The 19,855-nt window shown below is 33.5% G+C and overlaps 6 protein-coding genes and 1 pseudogene across 7 annotated transcripts; 5 read left to right on the top strand and 2 right to left on the bottom strand.

Moving 5' to 3' along the window:
* Window positions 1–138: 138 nt before the first annotated feature.
* On the top strand, window positions 139–3,280 carry LOC128386314 (coiled-coil domain-containing protein 66-like). Of its 2 annotated transcripts, XM_053345333.1 has the most exons (4): window positions 139–587; window positions 1,336–1,446; window positions 1,525–2,706; window positions 2,774–3,280. In XM_053345333.1, the coding sequence occupies exons 1-4, from the start codon at window positions 524–526 to the stop codon at window positions 3,013–3,015; spliced, it is 1,599 nt and encodes a 532-aa protein (XP_053201308.1). In that variant the 5' UTR covers window positions 139–523; the 3' UTR covers window positions 3,016–3,280. The 2 variants fall into 2 exon arrangements, with proteins under 2 accessions (XP_053201308.1, XP_053201307.1); XM_053345332.1 differs by having other exon boundaries at window positions 1,336–2,706; window positions 2,774–3,279.
* Window positions 3,281–4,122: 842 nt separating this feature from the next.
* LOC128386326 (pre-mRNA 3' end processing protein WDR33-like) lies at window positions 4,123–6,061 on the top strand. The gene has a single exon (XM_053345347.1). It carries the CDS (start codon window positions 4,217–4,219, stop codon window positions 6,014–6,016), a length of 1,800 nt encoding a protein of 599 aa, XP_053201322.1. The 5' UTR covers window positions 4,123–4,216; the 3' UTR covers window positions 6,017–6,061.
* Window positions 6,043–9,301, bottom strand: LOC128386323 (uncharacterized). The gene has a single exon (XM_053345343.1). The coding sequence runs from the start codon at window positions 8,595–8,597 to the stop codon at window positions 6,183–6,185; it is 2,415 nt and encodes an 804-aa protein (XP_053201318.1). The 5' UTR covers window positions 8,598–9,301; the 3' UTR covers window positions 6,043–6,182.
* A 793-nt stretch (window positions 9,302–10,094) lies between these two features.
* LOC128386327 (NEDD8-activating enzyme E1 regulatory subunit-like) lies at window positions 10,095–12,437 on the top strand. The gene is made up of 2 exons (XM_053345348.1): window positions 10,095–10,999; window positions 11,084–12,437. The coding sequence occupies exons 1-2, from the start codon at window positions 10,369–10,371 to the stop codon at window positions 12,232–12,234; spliced, it is 1,782 nt and encodes a 593-aa protein (XP_053201323.1). The 5' UTR covers window positions 10,095–10,368; the 3' UTR covers window positions 12,235–12,437.
* Window positions 12,438–12,556: 119 nt separating this feature from the next.
* LOC128386328 (pre-mRNA-splicing factor 38-like) lies at window positions 12,557–14,146 on the top strand. Its single transcript, XM_053345349.1, has 3 exons — window positions 12,557–13,084; window positions 13,185–13,840; window positions 13,932–14,146. The coding sequence occupies exons 1-3, from the start codon at window positions 12,795–12,797 to the stop codon at window positions 14,075–14,077; spliced, it is 1,092 nt and encodes a 363-aa protein (XP_053201324.1). The 5' UTR covers window positions 12,557–12,794; the 3' UTR covers window positions 14,078–14,146.
* A 139-nt stretch (window positions 14,147–14,285) lies between these two features.
* On the top strand, window positions 14,286–17,183 carry LOC128386321 (cleavage and polyadenylation specificity factor subunit 2-like). The gene is made up of 2 exons (XM_053345342.1): window positions 14,286–14,532; window positions 14,622–17,183. The coding sequence occupies exons 1-2, from the start codon at window positions 14,325–14,327 to the stop codon at window positions 16,913–16,915; spliced, it is 2,502 nt and encodes an 833-aa protein (XP_053201317.1). The 5' UTR covers window positions 14,286–14,324; the 3' UTR covers window positions 16,916–17,183.
* A 276-nt stretch (window positions 17,184–17,459) lies between these two features.
* On the bottom strand, window positions 17,460–19,775 carry LOC128386325 (pre-mRNA 3' end processing protein WDR33-like; annotated as a pseudogene).
* Between the last annotated feature and the right edge of the window lie 80 nt (window positions 19,776–19,855).

Raw genomic sequence — 19,855 nt, forward strand, 5'->3', positions numbered from 1 at the left:
GTAAAAGTTAATCAATTTAAATGTTAAACTAATCTTGTCAAATATTACCAACAGACCATATTAATAGCAGAAAAGTGATGAGTGATTAACAAGAGTTAATTGTTGACCTGAACAATTGTGAATAGCAATTGTCACCAACTAAATTAACAGGAACACAAGAGTAGTAATAGTAAAACTAATAATTAGCTGTCTATCAAAATGTTTTAACTTTGCTTCGTAATGATGACATATGAATTTAATTTTCTCAATCAAATTGATTTACAAATTGGAAAACAAATGATTAATTTAATTGGGACACCAAAGTAACGGTAAAATAAAAAAGGTAAACCAATTAAATGAAATGTCAATCAAAAAATGTCTTCTCACTTTTCAGGACAAATTGGTTTTGTTTTTATTTTCTCGTCTCTTTGGTTACTCAATGTAAGTTGAAATCCAAACAAAAAGGATTAGTTAATTGTTGCGAATGGAAAATAAATTGTCACCAATTAACTTAATTTCTTATTGTGTCAGTCCAAATAATTGAATGGACAATATAACCTTAAACAAGAATCAAGTCAAAGTCATACTAGAGCTTGTCAATCAAATAGGTAAGTCTAATTGCTACTTAATTGTGACAATATTTTTTTCCCAATTGTCATTGATTACTTTTCAAAAGGTTTGTCTCTCCATTCCTGTGATAGTTTAATTGTAATTTAAACCATTGAACTGATTAGATTGATCAATTAGATTTACATAGATAAACATGTGAACCTTGTTAATCAACAATTAAGAGATGAGATTAAAAATATTGATCAACTTTTTGTCTTATTGATTTAATTGTTCACGTTATTGATTAGCCTTTTTCTTTCAATATCTTTTAATACATGTAAACATTGGGGGGAGAAAACGATTAATTAACTTTTTATTTGATCAAATGGAACAACAAAAAAATCTGATCAACATTAAATACTAAGTAAATATTAACCTGTTTTCTGTTAATTAATCAAATCAAATTAATCAGTTGATCAAACATCTTATTCATTGATTAGACTCTTTGAACAAGTTGTAGAAAGATGGAGAAAGAAACATAATCCCGTGGGTCGATTTACTTTAATTGTAACAGATTAATTGTCAAGTAGAGATTAAATTTTCTCTCTCATTCTGATTATCTTCTTTATCCTCTTTCATGTTTGTAGTTAATCAACATTCCCATGATCTTAAGATTATCTCTTCGGTGATTGTGTTGATTATGTTCAAAACCTACGACAAGTTGATTACATAACGATTTCCAATTAAGGAATACTAATAATAATAGTAATCTAATTATTATTTTTTTTCTTTCTAAAATTATCTCAGGTTCCAATAGATCACAGAATTTATCAGTAACTAGTTTAACACCAACATGGGAACGAAGATCAATTGATAATTCAAATGGAAACGATTATTTTATCAAGCAAACTTGCGATGGTAACAATGATAATAAGAATCAACTTTTTGTTACATTAGATGACAATATGGATGCTGTTGATTTGTCTTCTTCTTTAGGTGATGATAATCAGATTACTCCAAAAACCATGGAGAAAGTTCAGTCAAATGATGAGAAATTATTCTTGAAAATTGAAAATGGAAATGATAGTAAACCGGTTGAACATGAAAATATCAACAGATCGATACCACAATTGGAATACTCTTATCCTTACTTTTCTCATTCCATTTCGAATCGTCCATTGATTAAATCACAATCATTGGGGGCGATTGAATGTTCACCGTTACTCTCACCGTTGGGTAAAGATTCAACGAGTGAATTATTGAGTCGACAATTAGTAACTGCATCGTCTATATCGTCACTGATTCCACCTCGAACAGCTCCATCGCCAAGTCATTCGTTGGTGTCGTTTGGCTCAACTCAAGGGGAAACAGTTAATTTCCGTCGATACACTCGAAGTGTCACATCTTCTCTTGGTGGGATTATCAGTCCCAATGATGATTGGGAAGAAAAGAGACGAAAAATGTTGCAATATCGAGCCGAACTTTCGGCTCAAAGAGAGGAAAAAGCTAGACGAGAACGAGAAGAGAAGGAAAAGGTTCGAGCAGAAGAAGAAGCGGCTGAGAGGCGAATGGTCGCTGTTCAACTTCGATTGAAAGAAGAATATGAATTAGAACGAAGGTTAATTGAGGAGAAACGTGAGACAATTGAGAAGCGTCGATTAGCAGTTATCGCAGCAATGGAACAATCTAAAGGTCGAGGGAGATTGCGAAAAGATAATGACCAATTGATGAACTATTCCAATCGAGGACTAACCACTACTGAGAAAAGTTCCGTTTCCACTCAGACAGATAATTACATTGATCGTCAATCAACAAACACGATTCAAGAGTTTACCTCGAACAGGTCAACCTCGAATTGTAATCACTGTTCATCCTCTTCTCAAACCGATATTAGTTTACTTTTCGATCTGATCAGATCACTTGGTTTCTCAACGATGACTTTAAAAGGTACAACATCGGACGATGAAGATGATGAAAGAGATGCAACTAGTTCGAGGTACAAAAATGGACTCAGATCGACAATTCGAAGATTGAACAAAACGGCCAAAGCGAGATTAGGTCGAAATGGATTGAAATTTGATCTCAATGAAAATCCAATAAAGACAATTGAAAGTGAATCGAATACAATTAAAAGAAATCTAAGTAAAAGTGCTTCCCATACTAATCTCAATCGAATCGGTGAGTAATTAACAACAAGATCTTAACATTGCTATTAAACTAATTTGATTTTCTTCTCGACCCTCAGGTAAATTAAAACCAGAAAGTAATCAAGACAAATCGGTTAATCACCTGAAGGGTTTATCATCTTCATCGTCAAATCTTTTAACTAATGAAATTAAACCAACTAAACTAAAAGGAATCATTAACCATAAGAAACAATCAATTTCTAATCTTCCCTTGATCAATGATAATCAACTAAACTTTAATCTTGAATCGATATCAACTATAAGGAAAGCGACTAAATCAACATTGGAAGGAATCTTATAAATTGATTGGGAGTAATTGTTTAGATGAACAATTAACAGACTTAATTGTTGGACAAATTTACATTTTACCTGAAAATCTTGTTATCTGTTTTTTTTGATTGCTTGTTAATAATTTGTTTTGTTAATCAGCTGATAAACTTGGTCCCAATCGTGAAAACTGCCAAATCTAAAGGGATTAACAAAGTGCAATCAATTCATCGATTCAATAAATCAAGGAAAGTCAATGAAAATCATCAATTAAATTAAATGACAATCAGTTGATTGTGTTGAAACTTTTCTCATTTCTTGTTGATCACTATTAAGAAGTATTATAATAACACTCTTTAGAGTTTCGACCCATCAAGATTATGATCCGTCGATGAGGTCAGTTCACTTGGTTAAATGAATCGCCTGTTCGACATGAGCTTCGAGTTTTTTTTATGAGAAAAAGAATGAATAATTAGTGAACCAGAGAAAACAATTAACTTATTTCATCCATTACAAAACTAATTTGAGATTTTAGATGAGAAAATTTTCAATCATTCACATGGATGAATTTATCGATATGCTGTTAAGAGAAGACAGAGTATTCGATGTGATTTTACCTCGAATTAGTGCTCGTCGAGTTCATGAGGAAAATGGTGAATTAGAACCGAGAGCGAGTTTGTTGGAAGAAGAGCTTGATGATGATTCTGAAGAAGAGAATGAAGAAGATATGGAAGATACGAATTCGAAGAAAAATACTGAGAAAATGAGTCGAGGTGAAGAGAATGTAAGAAATAGAGAGAGATCTTCAGAACGGAATTTAGATGATGAATTAATTTTCTTCTCAAACAAAATCAAATCGAAAAAAAAATTTTCCTTTTCAACTTACCGATAGTATCGAAAGTTTCATCACCAAAATCATCTGTTCATCACTTTGTCTTTTCAGTGATTGACAACAATTTCCATTGTTAACTTAATTTCCATCATCCAATTCAAGGTTTTTACTCTTTGAACAAAACAGTTTATTTTAAATGAGAAAGTTAATCGACTAAAAAGTTTATCACCTGTTTAGCCAGCGGCTAATGACTCATTAGCCGAAATCGACTCCATTGCGCATGTGCAGAAAATAGTAAACAAAATTTTTAAATTTTCTCATCGCAACTTTTTTAGTTTGTTGTTATTTTGACTTCTAGTAAACATCATAGTGTTTTGTACTTTTTTTTTGTTTCTCAATTGCAATGAGTAAAGGATTTTTACCACCTCGATTATCTGTTTATCAGGCAACTGAATTTGATGGTAAGCGATTACGAAAAGCAATTTCTCGAAAAACAGTTGATTACAATTCATCAGTTGTAAACATGATTGAGACAAATCGTTGGGCAAAATATTCCGATGATAGAGGAGCCATTCAACCTGATTATGGTTATTATCCACTGATATTGCCTCCAATGTCTTACATCGACAATTCAGTTAATTGTGTCACAACTAAATTTGTTAGAACATCAACCAATAAAATGAGATGTCCAATATTTTGTACAATTTGGACACCTGAAGGTCGACGATTAGTCACTGGTGCCTCAAGTGGTGAATTCACTCTGTGGAATGGTTTGACATTCAATTTTGAGACAATTTTACAAGCTCATGATTCCGCTGTTCGAGCAATGGTTTGGTCCGTGGACGATTTGTGGATGGTAACTGCTGATCAATCTGGTAACATTAAGTATTGGCAGAGTAATATGAACAACGTTAAAATGTTTGGGGCTCACGAAAATCCAATCAGAGGTCTTTCCATGAGTTCGTCAGGGGCTAAATTTGCCACCTGTTCTGATGACGGAACCATAAAGATATGGGACTTTTTAAAATGTATTGAAGAACTAACTCTTCGAGGACATGGGGCTGATGTTAAAGCTGTTGATTGGCATCCAGAGTATGATTTGATTGTTTCGGGCAGCAAAGACAGTCAACAACCTGTTAAGCTATGGGATCCAAGAGTTGGCACCAATTTGGCCACCTTACATGCACATAAAAATACTGTAATGGACGTGAAATGGAACCAAAACGGAAATTGGCTTCTAACCGCTTCACGAGATCATTTGATCAAAATTTTTGATATCAGAAATATCAAAACGGAAATGCAAGTTTTCAGGGGTCATAAAAAAGAAGCCTGTTGCTTAGCTTGGCATCCAATTCACGAGTCTCTTTTCGCTAGCGGTGGATCGGATGGCTCCATTTTATTTTGGGAAGTGGGGGTTGAAAAAGAAATTGGTGGAATGGAGTCAGCTCATGATTCTATTGTATGGTCACTAAGTTGGCATCCTTTAGGTCATATTTTAGCCTCTGGATCTAATGATCATTCGTGTAAATTTTGGACAAGAAATCGGCCTGGTGATAGGATGGGGGATAAATATAACCTTAATGAAACAAAAACACAAGAATCTGAATATTGTGAAATGGAAATTTTTGACACCATACCGGGTATTTCTAAAGGAGGAAGTGAGGATATTTTCCCTGGATTGGCTGCAAATAAATCACCTGTTGAAATCTGTTCACCTGTTGAATCAAAATTTGAAGAGGAAGGTGAACAACAGCGAAAAGTTCCATTCTCGAAACCTATTCCAAAAGATTTCGCTAATCAATGGTCTGAGAAGAAATGTCAACCTGTGATGCTTTCATCGAGTGAGATGGATGAACAATATAGTCTTGATCATCACCATCACATGGATCTAAATTACAATTTACCACCACCAAACCGACCTCCATATATTCATGGTCCTCCACCAATGAGACAACCTTATCAATACCCTCCTGGTCCACCTCCAATGCCTCCTCATATGAGACGTGATGATATTCATAGCGGAGATATTGATTATCGTTATCATATGAATAATGAACATTATCCTCAAATGTATCCTCATCATCCTGAAGACAATTCGTTTGGAAATTTCCATGGTTTTCTGGACGAACACCCAAAAGGAAACACTTTTCAAATCGAAAACAAAGATCTTTTTAAATTTATTGGACATATTTCTGTATTTTAATATCTTTGAATTCGCAAAAAAATAAATAAAATTAATTCTATTTAATTGGTTGAAAACATTTTTCTTATTATTTACACAATTTATGGTTAGTTAATAATTAAGACTTTTCATTTGAGGTTCATTAAGATTAAAAGAAATCATTGTTCTTATGAGATTCAAACTTTGATTATAATAATGTGGCTGCTGATGTTTGTGCTAAAAGTGAACTACTTCCGGTTGTCCGACTTGTTGAGTTTCGAGAGACAACTTCATGTCCATGGAGGTAGAAACCGATCTGTTCGCGAAACGCTTTAAAAACTTCCTTCTTACAGATAAAGTAGAAGAAGATGAAAACACCCTGTAGTCCATTCAAGAGGATGAATAGATACCAGAGACTATTGAAGCCCGAAAATGCGGCGAAAAACCAAAAGATCCAAGTTAGTCCCATTAATGTCGCCAATCGAACATAAAGTGAATAACTTTGAGAATTTTCTTGACTCGATTTCGAATTGATTACGATTCGAGTTGATCGTTTTGCTCGATGAAGAAAATAAGTTGTCAAGGAGAAAAAGATTAAATTGACAATGATAATCAAGGAAACGGGAGCCACGAAAAAGGTCAGAAGCGACTGTCGAGTGCTTATCCAACAGATTCGTTGTCCATACATTGGACGATATTCATTCGGTAGATTGGAGAGATCAACTGCCACCGAGATGAGGACAATCACCGCTGGAACTAACCACGAGTAGAGTGAGTATTTAAGAAAGTGAACCATTGAATTAGACAATCGTTCGTGGGTTCGTTTGAATGATTTCCATGCATCGTAGGCCATTACGTTCATCCAAGAAAACGAGGCCAAGTACCAATAGTGAATATTAATACCGGTCACTATGCAGAAAAGTGACCCACGAGTATTGGTAAAAGTACTTCCATCATGGTGAGGGGAAGCAGGTCGAGCTAAATACCCAAAGATTAACGCGACATTAGCGGCTAAAAGGGCTGCCGATAAGCTCATTACCATTCGAGCACGAAGGTTCCGTAGCTTTGGTACTAAACTGGTCACAAAAAGGTAACCACAAAGTCCAAGTATTGATAAGATTGAAGTGACAATTGATAAAATTCCTTGTATATAATTAGAGTACATCGGTGCTGAATAATAAAGTCGCTTTTCATCGTAACAGGTCAATATTCCGTTGATCTTAGTGCCAGTAGATGAATCGATTTTATTGAACACTTGATATGAGTTACGATCAAGAAGAACGGAATTTTCTTTGAGTAAAATTGATCCATTGAATTGGACAATGTAGTCCGATGCATTGAAAAAAATTCTCAAACAATCTGACCTCAAAGTAACGGAACCCTGGGAGGTATAAGTTGTTGACTCACATCGACCAGTTTCGGGATTGATGAAATAATTAGTGTCACATTGAACTACCATACAATGTTTAGTACTTGGATTGTATATTTGACTGTGTGACAGTGAACACGATGAATACGAGTTGACATCAAACAATTGACGAAGTGAAATATAAGTGAACGCCGATGGTGCGTTTGCATGAGGTGACATATTGTTCAGATCACAATCTAATCGTCTTAAGTCCGAATCGTTTGGAAGATTACATCGAGCACAGAATATATTTCGATAGATTGTTTTCTTTTGTGGAAGTCCGACCAGAAAAGTATAAGTCGAACATAAAGTTTTTAAATAATTATCGACGAAATCGGGAGGACATGAATCGACGACCGGTTGACAGGCACGAGTACCAAAGGTAACCCTCGAATCATAATGTTCTAACTGAGGAAGTGAAGGTTTACATCGCCATTTTCCGTCTGAACTCTTGATAGTGAAAACACCACCAGCACCGAATTGAGATTCTTGGCTTTTATATTTGACCTCAACTTCGTTTGGGACAGTAAATTCCCATAATCCCGTTGAATAGTTAAAATTGTCTTCCCTAATGTAAGGATTTATATCGATATGTGAAGTATTATGATCACAAGAAACGGTTAGATTCCAATCGAAAAGCTCTCGATGGTCGGAATTACATACAGCACAGAATAAATTTCGATAGAAAATTTTTGAGGTCAAACTAAAAGCGGGTAACCATTGGAGAAACGATCGAGGCTCAGAAAGGCAAAGGTCTTCAATTACCGTTGATTGGAAAGCGGGTTGACACTTTTTGTAAGCATAAAGACCATGTATTGAGATCGGTAGATCTACACAAGACCAAGGTTGCTTATCGGTTCTTCGAGATGAATGGTCAGTTGATGAGGACATTTCACCGGCCACTTTATCGATGCAACAATCATCGAAACGATGACAATCATTGTCACAATAACAATTTGGAAGTAGAAATTGAAATTCACTTGATTCACCAGTAAATCCAGGTAATTTAGTACAAAGATCACGTTGATTATCAAAAGTTTTCCGACAGAAATTAAATTTCTTGTATCGTCGAGATTCATTTCTTGCAAATTTCCAACTGTGTTGAAAATCAATCATTTGATTAATTATTAATGACCAATCTTCGTCCGAATTTAAATTATCAACAATGGAACCACAATTGAATAAAATAATTAGAACCACAAAGTAATTCAACATTGTAATCAAACAATTAAGCCTTTCAAAGGCAAAAACACTGCAACAATTAAGGTGGTAAAATATTAAAAGGGAAAATGGTTAATATAATTGAAAAGGTTGTTGATTGTTGATTAATATTGGTTGAAGTAATCAAGTTAATCAATGTTTACAAAATGAGAGAAATTGTTTTTCTTTATCTAATATTTGATGATGATTAAGTAATGATTATGATTAAAAGGATATCCGGTTAAATCTTAGTTAGATTTGTTAATTTCCTTGTTTAAATGATTAAAAAAAAAAGATTCTGATGATAATTTTGATGATGATTTGTTGGTTCACAATTAAAATAGATTCTGAGAAATTAACTTTTCTTTTTTGGGTGTTGGTTTATTTTTGGCAATTAAGCAAATTGTGAAAATCAATTAATCATTAAAATTAGTTTCCTATTGCGAGAATGTTAAACAATCTTGTTGTTTATTATTGCAACTAAATTGTTGTGTTCAATTATGATGAGAGTTAAATGTAAACACTGATTAAAATAGTTAATTGTAAGTGTTAAGGAATCAAAGTTATCACCAGATAATTTGCAAAATCTTTCCAGTTAATTGTTGAATTTAACATGAACACTAATTAAGTTTTCTTGATGAGATGATTACATTGATTTTAACACTTTTAATGAAATTGATTATTAACTTGATTGTTGTTGTTGATATTCAATCAATTGATCACCACAATAATCAATAACTTTTTAGCAAATCAATGTTGTTAAAATTAGTTAATATTGTTAAGTGTTTGTTTTTTGGTTTGTTAGTTTAATTGATTGTGATTGTTGATTGTTAATAATGGTGACAATATTTGACTAATCATTTTGATTAATAAATGACCAGAATTTTTTATTTTACTTAATTTAATGAATTACAAGTCAGTTTAATTTGTTGGAATCAGTTAATTGAAACAAATTAAGCTTGACTTGTTATCGTTTAAGTTAATTTATTTATTTTAACATTTCCAACTAAATCAAATGATCAACTTAACCAGTAAATATCTTGATTTAACTTAATTTAGTATAAAAAAAATTATCACAATTGATCAAGGTGAAAATGATTAAGAAAATGGCCCTAAAGTAATTAAATAAATTATCTTGATTTATTGTGTAATTTAATCATTTTCATTGGAACAATTTTAAATTCTTAATTAGATTTGATTGTTTGATTTGATTAAGATTCTAAATCTTTTTCATTTCGTATTCATGTTTACATTTCACTCTAAACATTATTCATTAATTATCTCTGCAGTTTATGATCACATTTTAGAATCAGTTACAATCACAATCACAATTTAGAAAGAAATTTTTGATTCTCTTCGATAAAATATTCTCTGTGTAAGTTAATCGATCGATGGAAACTTTTTGAAAGAAAAAAGTTCTAATGATGAAATCGAAATTCGATTTCAAACTTCGCGCCTTTTGGGGAAAATATCGAAAACTAAAAGATAATTGGATCGGATCTTTTCACATGTTCCTTCAAATTGTGATCGCAATTGTTTGGAGTTTTTGTTTAATCAACTTACCGGTTTTTTAATTAGTCCATTTATTGTTTATTGTTAACTGAGAAATTATCTTTTCTAAGAATATCGTGTTGGTTCAAGATTCTAGCCAATTGTTTAGAATCTCAAAGATATTTGGTTATTCAATTTGCTCTTGGGGTTGTGATTGTTTTGTTTATCTTTTTGTTACCCTTACTTTTGACCTTTTTTTTCACTTGATTTTAGAGAATCAAATTTTGAACGAAACATGCATCGTTTGGGTGATTTAATTAGCAATCAAAAGTCACCTAAAAGTCCATCTTCTCCTGCTACCAATTATGAGAATGAAAAGAATCGTAAGTATGATCGACAATTGCGAATCTGGGGAGATTCTGGTCAATATTTGATTGAAGGAAGTTCAGTTTGTCTGATTAACGCAAATGCAACCGGAACTGAAATTTTAAAGAATCTTGTTCTTGCTGGTATTGGTTCATTTACTATAATTGATGGTTCCAAGGTTTCCACTGAGGATGATAACAATTTTTTCTGTGATACATCTTCACGCCTTGGTAAATCTCGTGCTTCTGTTGCCTGTCAAATGCTCCTTGAATTGAATCCTGATGTTTCCGGTGATTATATTGAAGAATCAGTTGAAACTCTCATCGAGAGTAATCCGTCATTGTTTAAAAATTTTACCACCGTTGTTGCTGCTAATGTACATAATGAGAAAACTCTGTCTAAATTGTCAGAGATCACTTGGAATTATAACATTCCCTTGATTCTTACCTATTCTATTGGTTTTGTTGGTCTTATTCGAGTTCAAGTTCGTGAACATCCGGTGATTGAAGCTCATCCCGATAATTCACTTGAAGATTTACGATTAGATCGACCATTTAAAGGTAAATTCTATCATTGAATAACTGTCACCCTGTATTTATCTTTTCCCTTTTCTCCAAATGTTATTTTCTTTTTTTTATTCGCAGAACTTACTGAGTATTTCGAGTCATTTAAAAGTTTCGAGGATTATAGTCGCTCGGAAGTATCACAAATTCCATTTGTTGTCATTATTTACAAATTTCTCAAAATATGGCAATCAACTAATGGTAAAAGTCCAACGTGTTTACCTTCATCTTTTAAAGAAAAGGAAGAGATTCGTAAATTGATTCGAGAATCGATGAAGAAAATTAAAACCAGTGTAAAGAACAAAATAATCAATGAAGAAGAATCAGCTGAAAATGCTATTGAATCGGAAATCGAATTGGAAAATTTTGAAGAAGCAATTAAATCAGTGAACACTGTCCTTATATCATCAAATAAGATTCCAAGTGATACTTACGACATTCTCAATGATCCAGTTATTGAAAATTTAATGGAGAGTAAAATTGAAAATTCTAGTTTTTGGTTACTAGTAAAAGCTTTAAAAGTATTTTTAAGTCAAAAAAGTGACGGGTGTTTACCTGTTCGAGGATCTCTGCCCGATATGACCGCGGACACGACAAATTATGTTAAATTACAACAAATCTATCAAACCAAAGCCCGTGAAGATGTGGAAACCCTTTACAGTTGCCTTACCTCTGTATGTAATTCATTGGGTAAATCAATGGATTCAATTTCAGAGGAACAAGTGAAAACTTTTTGCCGTAATTTACATTGTCTCAAAATTATCCGAACATCGCCCATTTGGCCTGAATTTAATTCCAATCCCGGTGACGATGATAAAAGTTCAGTTAAAATCTCAAGTAAATTACGTGAATTGATCAATTGCGCTGATTTTGATGGTGATGAAAGTGATGACCTAATATTTTACTTAATGTTCCGATCAATCAGTAGATTTTATACTCTTTACAATAGATATCCAGGTTATTGTGATGATCTTGTTGAAAGTGATATATCAACACTTAAAAGCTGCTTAAAAGAGATAATCAATGATTTAGGTTGTAACAATTTATCCAAAGATGATTTTGTCCATGAAATGTCTCGTTATGGTGGAGCTGAATTACATTCAATATCTGCATTCATTGGAGGTTGTGCAGCCCAGGAAACAGTTAAATTTATCACTAAACAATTTATTCCTCTTAATAGTATCTTAATTTACAATTCAATGTCATCAAAAACGTCAACTTATCAATGGTAAAATCTTTGATGATGATTTAATCATAATCAGAATCAATCAATCAACAACAACAACAAAACTAATCAAAAAGAAATTCTCAACAACTAATAACATTTAAGTTGAACTAATTTTCCAATTCTGATATTCTGATTGATTCATTACTGAATTAATTTTTTCTCTGCTTTTTAAACAAACAATAAAGTTAACAATTGAATCAAATTTGATTCCATTCATAGTTTACCGCTTTTCTATCTGATACTGATATCGATATGTTTTGTACTCGTTGTGAAGCGAATCCCAAACATGTTTTCATTTTTGGAAACAAAATTGTCAAAATTTAATTTGAATTAAATTGATTGTTTACTATTCGATTGGTTTGATCTCCACTTACCTTTGATTTTTGGCTAATTGTTTGATTTGTTTTGTTGGTATTCAGTTTGTTTTTCTCTCTTTTTCTTGAAATACTGCAACAGTTGAGAAACTAAGTTCAGTGATGATCAGCTGATTGTTATATTTTTCTTTCGGTGTTTTTTTGTCTTGACTTTTGGTACTTGAGATTTTTCGAGTTTTCATTGAAAAAAATGGCGAATCGAACTTTAAAGGACGTTAAATCTATTCATCAAACTAATCCACAGTATTTAATCGAGAGGATTATCAGGGGTAGAATTTATGAATCCAGGTTCTGGAAAGAGGATTGTTTTGGTATCAATGAGGAATCTCTTGTTGATAAATCAACTGAATTAAAATATGTCGGTGGTATTTACGGTGGGAACATTAAGCCGACACCTTTTCTTTGTTTGATCTTGAAAATGTTACAAATTCAACCTCATAAAGATATTATCATCGAATTTATCAAACAGACAAATTTCAAGTGAGTATTTTGTTACCTTTTATTTTAATTTTTTTCTTCTATTCTTAATCTCTGCTGGTTTAATTGAAAATGAATTTTTTTTCTTTCATGATAATTTTAGATATGCTCGAGCTTTAAGTGCTTATTACCTGCGATTAACGACCAGCTCATTGGATGTGTACAAGTATTTGGAACCACTTTACAATGATTACAGGAAATTACGTTACATCGATCGGATGGGAAAATTTTCAATCATTCACATGGATGAATTTATCGATATGCTGTTAAGAGAAGACAGAGTATTCGATGTGATTTTACCTCGAATTAGTGCTCGTCGAGTTCATGAGGAAAATGGTGAATTAGAACCGAGAGCGAGTTTGTTAGAAGAAGAGCTTGATGATGACTCTGAAGAAGAGAATGAAGAAGATATGGAAGATACCAATTCGAAGAAAAATACTGAGAAAATGAGTCGAGGTGAAGAGCATGTAAGAAATAGAGAGAGATCTTCAGAACGTGATTTAGATGATGAAAAGAGGAGAAGAAGAAAAGATCGAGGTAGAGGAAGAGATCGAAGTGTAGAACGTGAAAGAGATAGAGATAGAGGCCGTGATAGAGATCGTGACTATGATAGAGATAGAGGAAGAGACAGAGATCGAGATCGTGACAGAGACCGAGATCGAGGTAGAGACAGAGATCGAAACAAATACGATCGATACTCTGACCATTCTCGACGCGAAGAAAGATCAAGTACAAAAAGAAGAGATAAATCATCTGAACGTAAGTCAATCGACCATTACCATAACTCTTTATCCTTCTTAATTAACCCAATTAACTTAATTTTCTTTCCTTAATCTGGCCCCTTATTTAGGTCATAAAGATGACAATCGCTCAAGAAAAGATTCCAACAAAGAGAAAGCCGGCAAATCGAGCGGAGGAGGAAAAACTTATCAAGACGAAATCGACGAGGCGAACGCACTCAGAGCGAAACTTGGCTTAGCCCCATTAAAACCTTAAAAGAGAAAAGCAAAAATTTTTCTAAAACCATCAACTAAAATACGAAAAATAAATGACCACAAAAATTAATTTTCTTCTCAAACAAAATCAAATCGAAAAAAAAATTTTCCTTTTCAACTTATCGATAGTATCGAAAGTTTCATCACCAAAATCATCTGTTCATCACTTTGTCTTTTCAATGATTGACAACAATTTCCATTGTTAACTTAATTCTCATCTCTGTTAATTTAGTTCTTTTATTTAAATTATGGTTTCCATCATCAAATTTAAACCTTTATCGGGTGCTCATGATGAAGGACCACCAGCTTATCTGTTAACAATTGATTCTTTCACCTTCCTTTTAGACTGTGGTTTAGATCCAAACATTGATTCTGAGCCTACAAATATTTACAATAAAAATACTATTAAAAATGTTGATGCCGTTCTACTTTCCCATCCTGATACTTTACATTTAGGTGAGTTAATTTAATTGTTGTTCTGTTAAATTGTTTCCATTAATCAGTTAGTCAATTTCTCTTTTCTATTCTCTGTGTTTCTCTTATAGGTGCTTTGCCTTATTTGGTTGGAAAATGTGGCTTAGATTGTCCCATTTATGCGACAGTTCCGATCTTTAAAATGGGACAAATGTTCATGTACGATTTACACCAATCTCGCCATAATTATGAGAATTTTAATTTATTCACTTTGGATGATGTTGATGCTGCTTTCGATAAAATAATTCAATTAAAATACAACGAGACGGCTTCTTTAAAAGGAGGACAAGGTATTAGTATTACCCCTTTACCGGCGGGTCATATGATCGGTGGGGCAATTTGGCGTATTGTTAAAGACGGTGAAGAAGATATAATTTACGCTGTTGATTATAACCATAAAAGAGAGAGACATTTAAATGGTTGTAATTTAGGTGGTTCGCTTAACGAAAGATCCTTTTTATCAAGACCTAGTTTATTGGTGACCGATGCTTATAATGCCAAATATTCACAGGCTCGTAGGAAAGAGCGTGATGAACAATTAATGACCAATATTTTGGCCACACTTCGCGATGGTGGTAATGTTCTGATTGCTGTTGACACTGCAGGTCGAGTTCTTGAATTGGCTCATATGTTAGATCAACTTTGGCATACACCCAATGCCGGTCTATTGGCTTATTCATTGGCTCTTTTGAATACAATCTCTTACAATGTGATTGAATTTGCTAAATCACAAGTTGAATGGATGAGTGAAAAGATTACAAAATCTTTCGAGGGCCAGAGAAACAATCCATTCCAGTTTAGGCATTTACAATTGTGCCACAATTTAAAAGAGCTTCAACAACGAGTTCGTGAACCAAGAGTCGTCCTCGCTTCTCAGCCCGATTTAGAATCTGGATTTGCCCGTGAACTGTTTGTCCAATGGTGTACCAATCCCAGAAATTGTATCATCTTAACCCAAAGATCACCACCAGGAACTCTTGCTCACCAATTGATTAATAGCTCACAAAAGTTGATCACTTTATTAATCAAACAGCGAATACCTTTGGAAGGATTAGAATTGGAAGAGTATAAAAGAGAGCAAGCTAAAAAAGAGATGATAAACATGAAAAAGGTTGAAACAGATTCTGATTCAGATTCTGAATCGGATGGTGATGATTTGATCAATAAAAGTACAATCGGCCAAGGAGCAAACAGCGGAATCAGTTACAATTTAGGAATCACTGGACTTGGTGGTAGTTCGGGACCAGGAAGTGAGACCCATGAAGGACTTGGATATTCAAAATACGATCTAGTTATGCCTATTGGAGTGGGTAAAGTTAAAGTCGGCGGACTCTTCAAGCAGGGTAAAAATCCGTTCCCAATGTTTCCCGCCCCGGAGCATAAAATTAAATGGGACGATTATGGTGCCTACAGTAATCACAAACTTTTCCCGATAACTGATAATTCATCAACATTAGAATCAAATCAAGGTGTTAAATTTGAAGAAAACAAGGAAAATAAGAAAGGCGATAAAGAGACTGTTAATCAAAAGGCTTCTGCAAATGAAATACAAGAAGTACCAACAAAATGTATCACCAATGTTCAAACGTTTTACGTTAACGCGAATATACAATTTATTGATTTTGAGGGTCGATCGGACAAAGATTCATTGAAGAAAATTATCTCTCAAATTAAGCCTCGTCGTTTAGTGTTAATTCATGGATCACCGGAAGCAACTCACGAATTAGCTGTTTATTGTTCATCAATAACGGAAACAAAGAAAATTTTTACACCAAAAGTTGGTGAAACTGTTGATGCAACAACCGAGAGTCACATTTATCAAGTTAAATTAAAAGATTCCCTTGTGTCCACACTAAACTTTGTTAAAGCTAAAGATGGAACTGAATTGGCCTGGATTGATGCTGATATCGAAATGTCGGAAGAGCGATCACTTAAACCTCAAGCATTGAGCTCATCAACGGACCAAAATCCTGATGGATCGAAAGACTCTAAAGAGGGTATTCTTAATAGCATTAATAAAGAAAATCAACAAGAAATGAACATGGAAACAAATGGAGATGATTTTCCATCTTCTTCTCTCTCATCCTCATCATCTCGTGAAGTTTTACCAATACTCCAACCTCTTGCTGCTAAATATGTTCAACCTCATGAAAATATCTTCGTCAATGAACTTAAATTATCCGACTTTAAACAAATTCTCATGAACGATGGAATCCAAGCTGAATTTCATGGTGGAATTCTTCATTGTAACAATTCGGTGACCATCAAACGCCATGAAACTGGTCGTATTCTAATAGAGGGAACACTTTCCAATGATTATTTTCGAGTTCGAGATCTCCTTTATCAACAATATTCGATCATCTAAACTAATTAAATTTAGATAATAGTTAATTTCCTAATCCCCTTTTTTTCTGATCAAAACGCAGACTCGACATTTATAAATTCATCACCTTTATTTTCATTCAGAGTAAATGTTGCATTTAATTGCTCCTCACAATTTGTATTATTATAAATCAACAGTGAATTTAAATGTTGATCAAACTTTTTTTTCATGTATAAATTAAACTTTGAATCAAATTTTTATATAAACAATTATCTCAAATTCAGATGAATAAAATTTTCAATTCAATCAACTGATTTTCCCTTTTTTTGTCTCTCTCAATGTTCAGCTGATTTTCGAGTCACAAAAAGTTTAACTTTAGTTTAATTAAAAAGTTTATTAATTGAAAGATTTGACCTGATCGAAAAGTAAACTAAGTTCCGTTCCGAGAAAGGACGAATATTGATTAAATTGATAGTTCGAGTTTGAACCTTTCGAGATAACTCTTGAATTGCGTTTGTTGATTGATGTTCAATGTTTAATTAACTAATCATAAATTGTGTTAATAATAAGAAAATTGTTTTCAACCAATTGAATAGAATTAATTTTATTTATTTTTTGTCAAATTCAAAGATGTTAAAATACAGAAATATGTCCAATAAAGTAAAGAAAAAATCTTTATTTGCGATTTGAAAAGTGTTTCTTTTTGTGTGCCAAATGTACAGGAAAACCATGAAAATTTCCAAATGAATTGTCTTCAGGATGATGGGGGGGAATTTGAGGATAATATTCACTATGAGTATTGTAATGAAATTCATTATCTCTTCTATGCATGTCATCACGTCTCATATGAGGAGGCATTTGATAATTTTCATTATGCATATGATAACGATAATCATTATCTCCTCTATGAATATCATCACGTCTCATATGAGGAGGCATTGGAGGTGGACCAGGAGGATATTGATGTGGCCTCACCGGAGGACCATGCATGTATGGAGGTCGGTTTGGTGGTAAATTGCATGAATTTAGGTTTATTTGATGGTGATGGTGATGATCAGGACTATATTGTTCATCCATCTCACTCGATGAAAGTATCACAGGTTGACATTTCTTCTCAGACCATTGATTAGCGAAATCTTTTGGAATGGGTTTGGAGAATGGAACTTTTCGCTGTTGCTCACCTTCCTCTGCCAATTTTGATTCAGCAGATGAGAAGATCTCAACAGGTGATTTATTTGCAGCCAATCCAGGGAAAATATCCTCACTTCCTCCTTTAGAAATACCCGGTATTGAGTCAAAAATTTCCATTTCACAATATTCAGATTCTTGTGTTTTGTTTCATTAAGGTTATATTTATCCACCATCCTATCACCAGGCCGATTTCTTGTCCAAAATTTACACGAATGATCATTAGATCCAGAAGCTAAAATATAGCCTAAAGGGTGCCAACTTAGCGACCATACAACAGAGTCATGAGCTGACTCCATTCCACCAATTTCTGTTTCAACCCCCACTTCCCAAAATAAAATGGAGCCATCCGATCCACCGCTAGCGAAAAGAGATTCGTGGACTGGATGCCAAGCTAAACAACAAGCCTCTTTTTTATGGCCTCTGAAAACTTGCATTTCCGTTGTTACATTTCTAATATCGAAAATTTTGATCAAATGATCTCGTGAAGCGGTTAGAAGCCAATTTCCATTTTGGTTCCATTTCACGTCCATCACTGTACTTTTATGAGCATGTATGGTCGCTAAATTGGTTCCACTTCTCGAATCCCATAGTTTAATTGGTTGTTGACTATCTTTGCTGCCTGAAACAATTAGATCATATTCTGTATTCCAATCGACAGCTTTCACATCAGATCCATGTCCTCGAAGGGTTCGATCTTCAATACAATTGAAAAAGTCCCATATTTTTATGGTTCCATCATCTGAACAAGTTGCAAATTTATTTCCCGATGGACTCATTGAAACACCTCTAATTGGATCATCATGAGCGTGAAACATTTTAACATTGTTCATGTTACTCTGCCAATATTTGACATTACCAGATTGATCAGCAGTTACCATCCACATATCATTTGAAGACCAAACCATTGCTCGAACAGCGGAATCATGAGCTTGTAAAATTGTCTCGAAATTAAATGTTAACCCATTCCAAAGGGTAAATTCACCACTTGAGGCACCAGTTACTAAACGTCGACCTTCAGGTGTCCAAAGAACACAAAATATTGGACATCTCATTTTATTAGTTGATGTACGAACAAATTTAGTTGTAACACAATTAACCGGATTATCAACAAAAGACATCGGAGGTAATAATTGAGGATAATAACCATAATCAGGTTGAATGGCTCTCCTATCATAATGATTTTTAGTCCAGATTTTTGTTTCAAGCATATTTACAATCGAGGTATTATAATCAACTGTTTTTCTGGCAATAGCTTTTCTCAATCGTTTACCATCAAATTCAGTTGCCTGATAAATGGGTGGTCGAGGTTGAAACGGCGGATGACCACCTTTACCCTCTTTTGGGGTCCAATTGGACATTTTGAACAGTCCAAATGATAAAACAAAAGTCCAAGAAGAACACGGAACAAGATAAATGGTAAGATTACATCAAGAAAAATTCAAAACAAAAGCGACAATAGAAGGAGAAGAAACAAAAAATGAAAGAAAAAGAGAATCACAAATAAAAGAAAATGAAATAGAAAATGTATCCAAGCAACTGGAGAACAACCAATCAGGAGAAAAAAGCAAAGGAAAAGAATCAAAGTTAATCACAATTATCTCTTTAAATTGTTACACCAATTAACCAGAATTGATTACGTTAAATTGTTTAATCATTTAACTCAAAGTAAAACTAAAGTAACAATTAATTAAAGAGGAAGAATTAAAAACAATTGAATTGAAAATCAGAAAAATGAACAATCCAAATGGCGGTTCAATCATAACAAACTAACCAAAGCTCCACCTATGGTAT

Source organism: Panonychus citri, unplaced genomic scaffold, assembly GCF_014898815.1.
Source record: "Panonychus citri isolate SS breed McGregor unplaced genomic scaffold, ASM1489881v1 Contig00068, whole genome shotgun sequence".
NCBI lineage: Eukaryota > Metazoa > Arthropoda > Arachnida > Trombidiformes > Tetranychidae > Panonychus > Panonychus citri.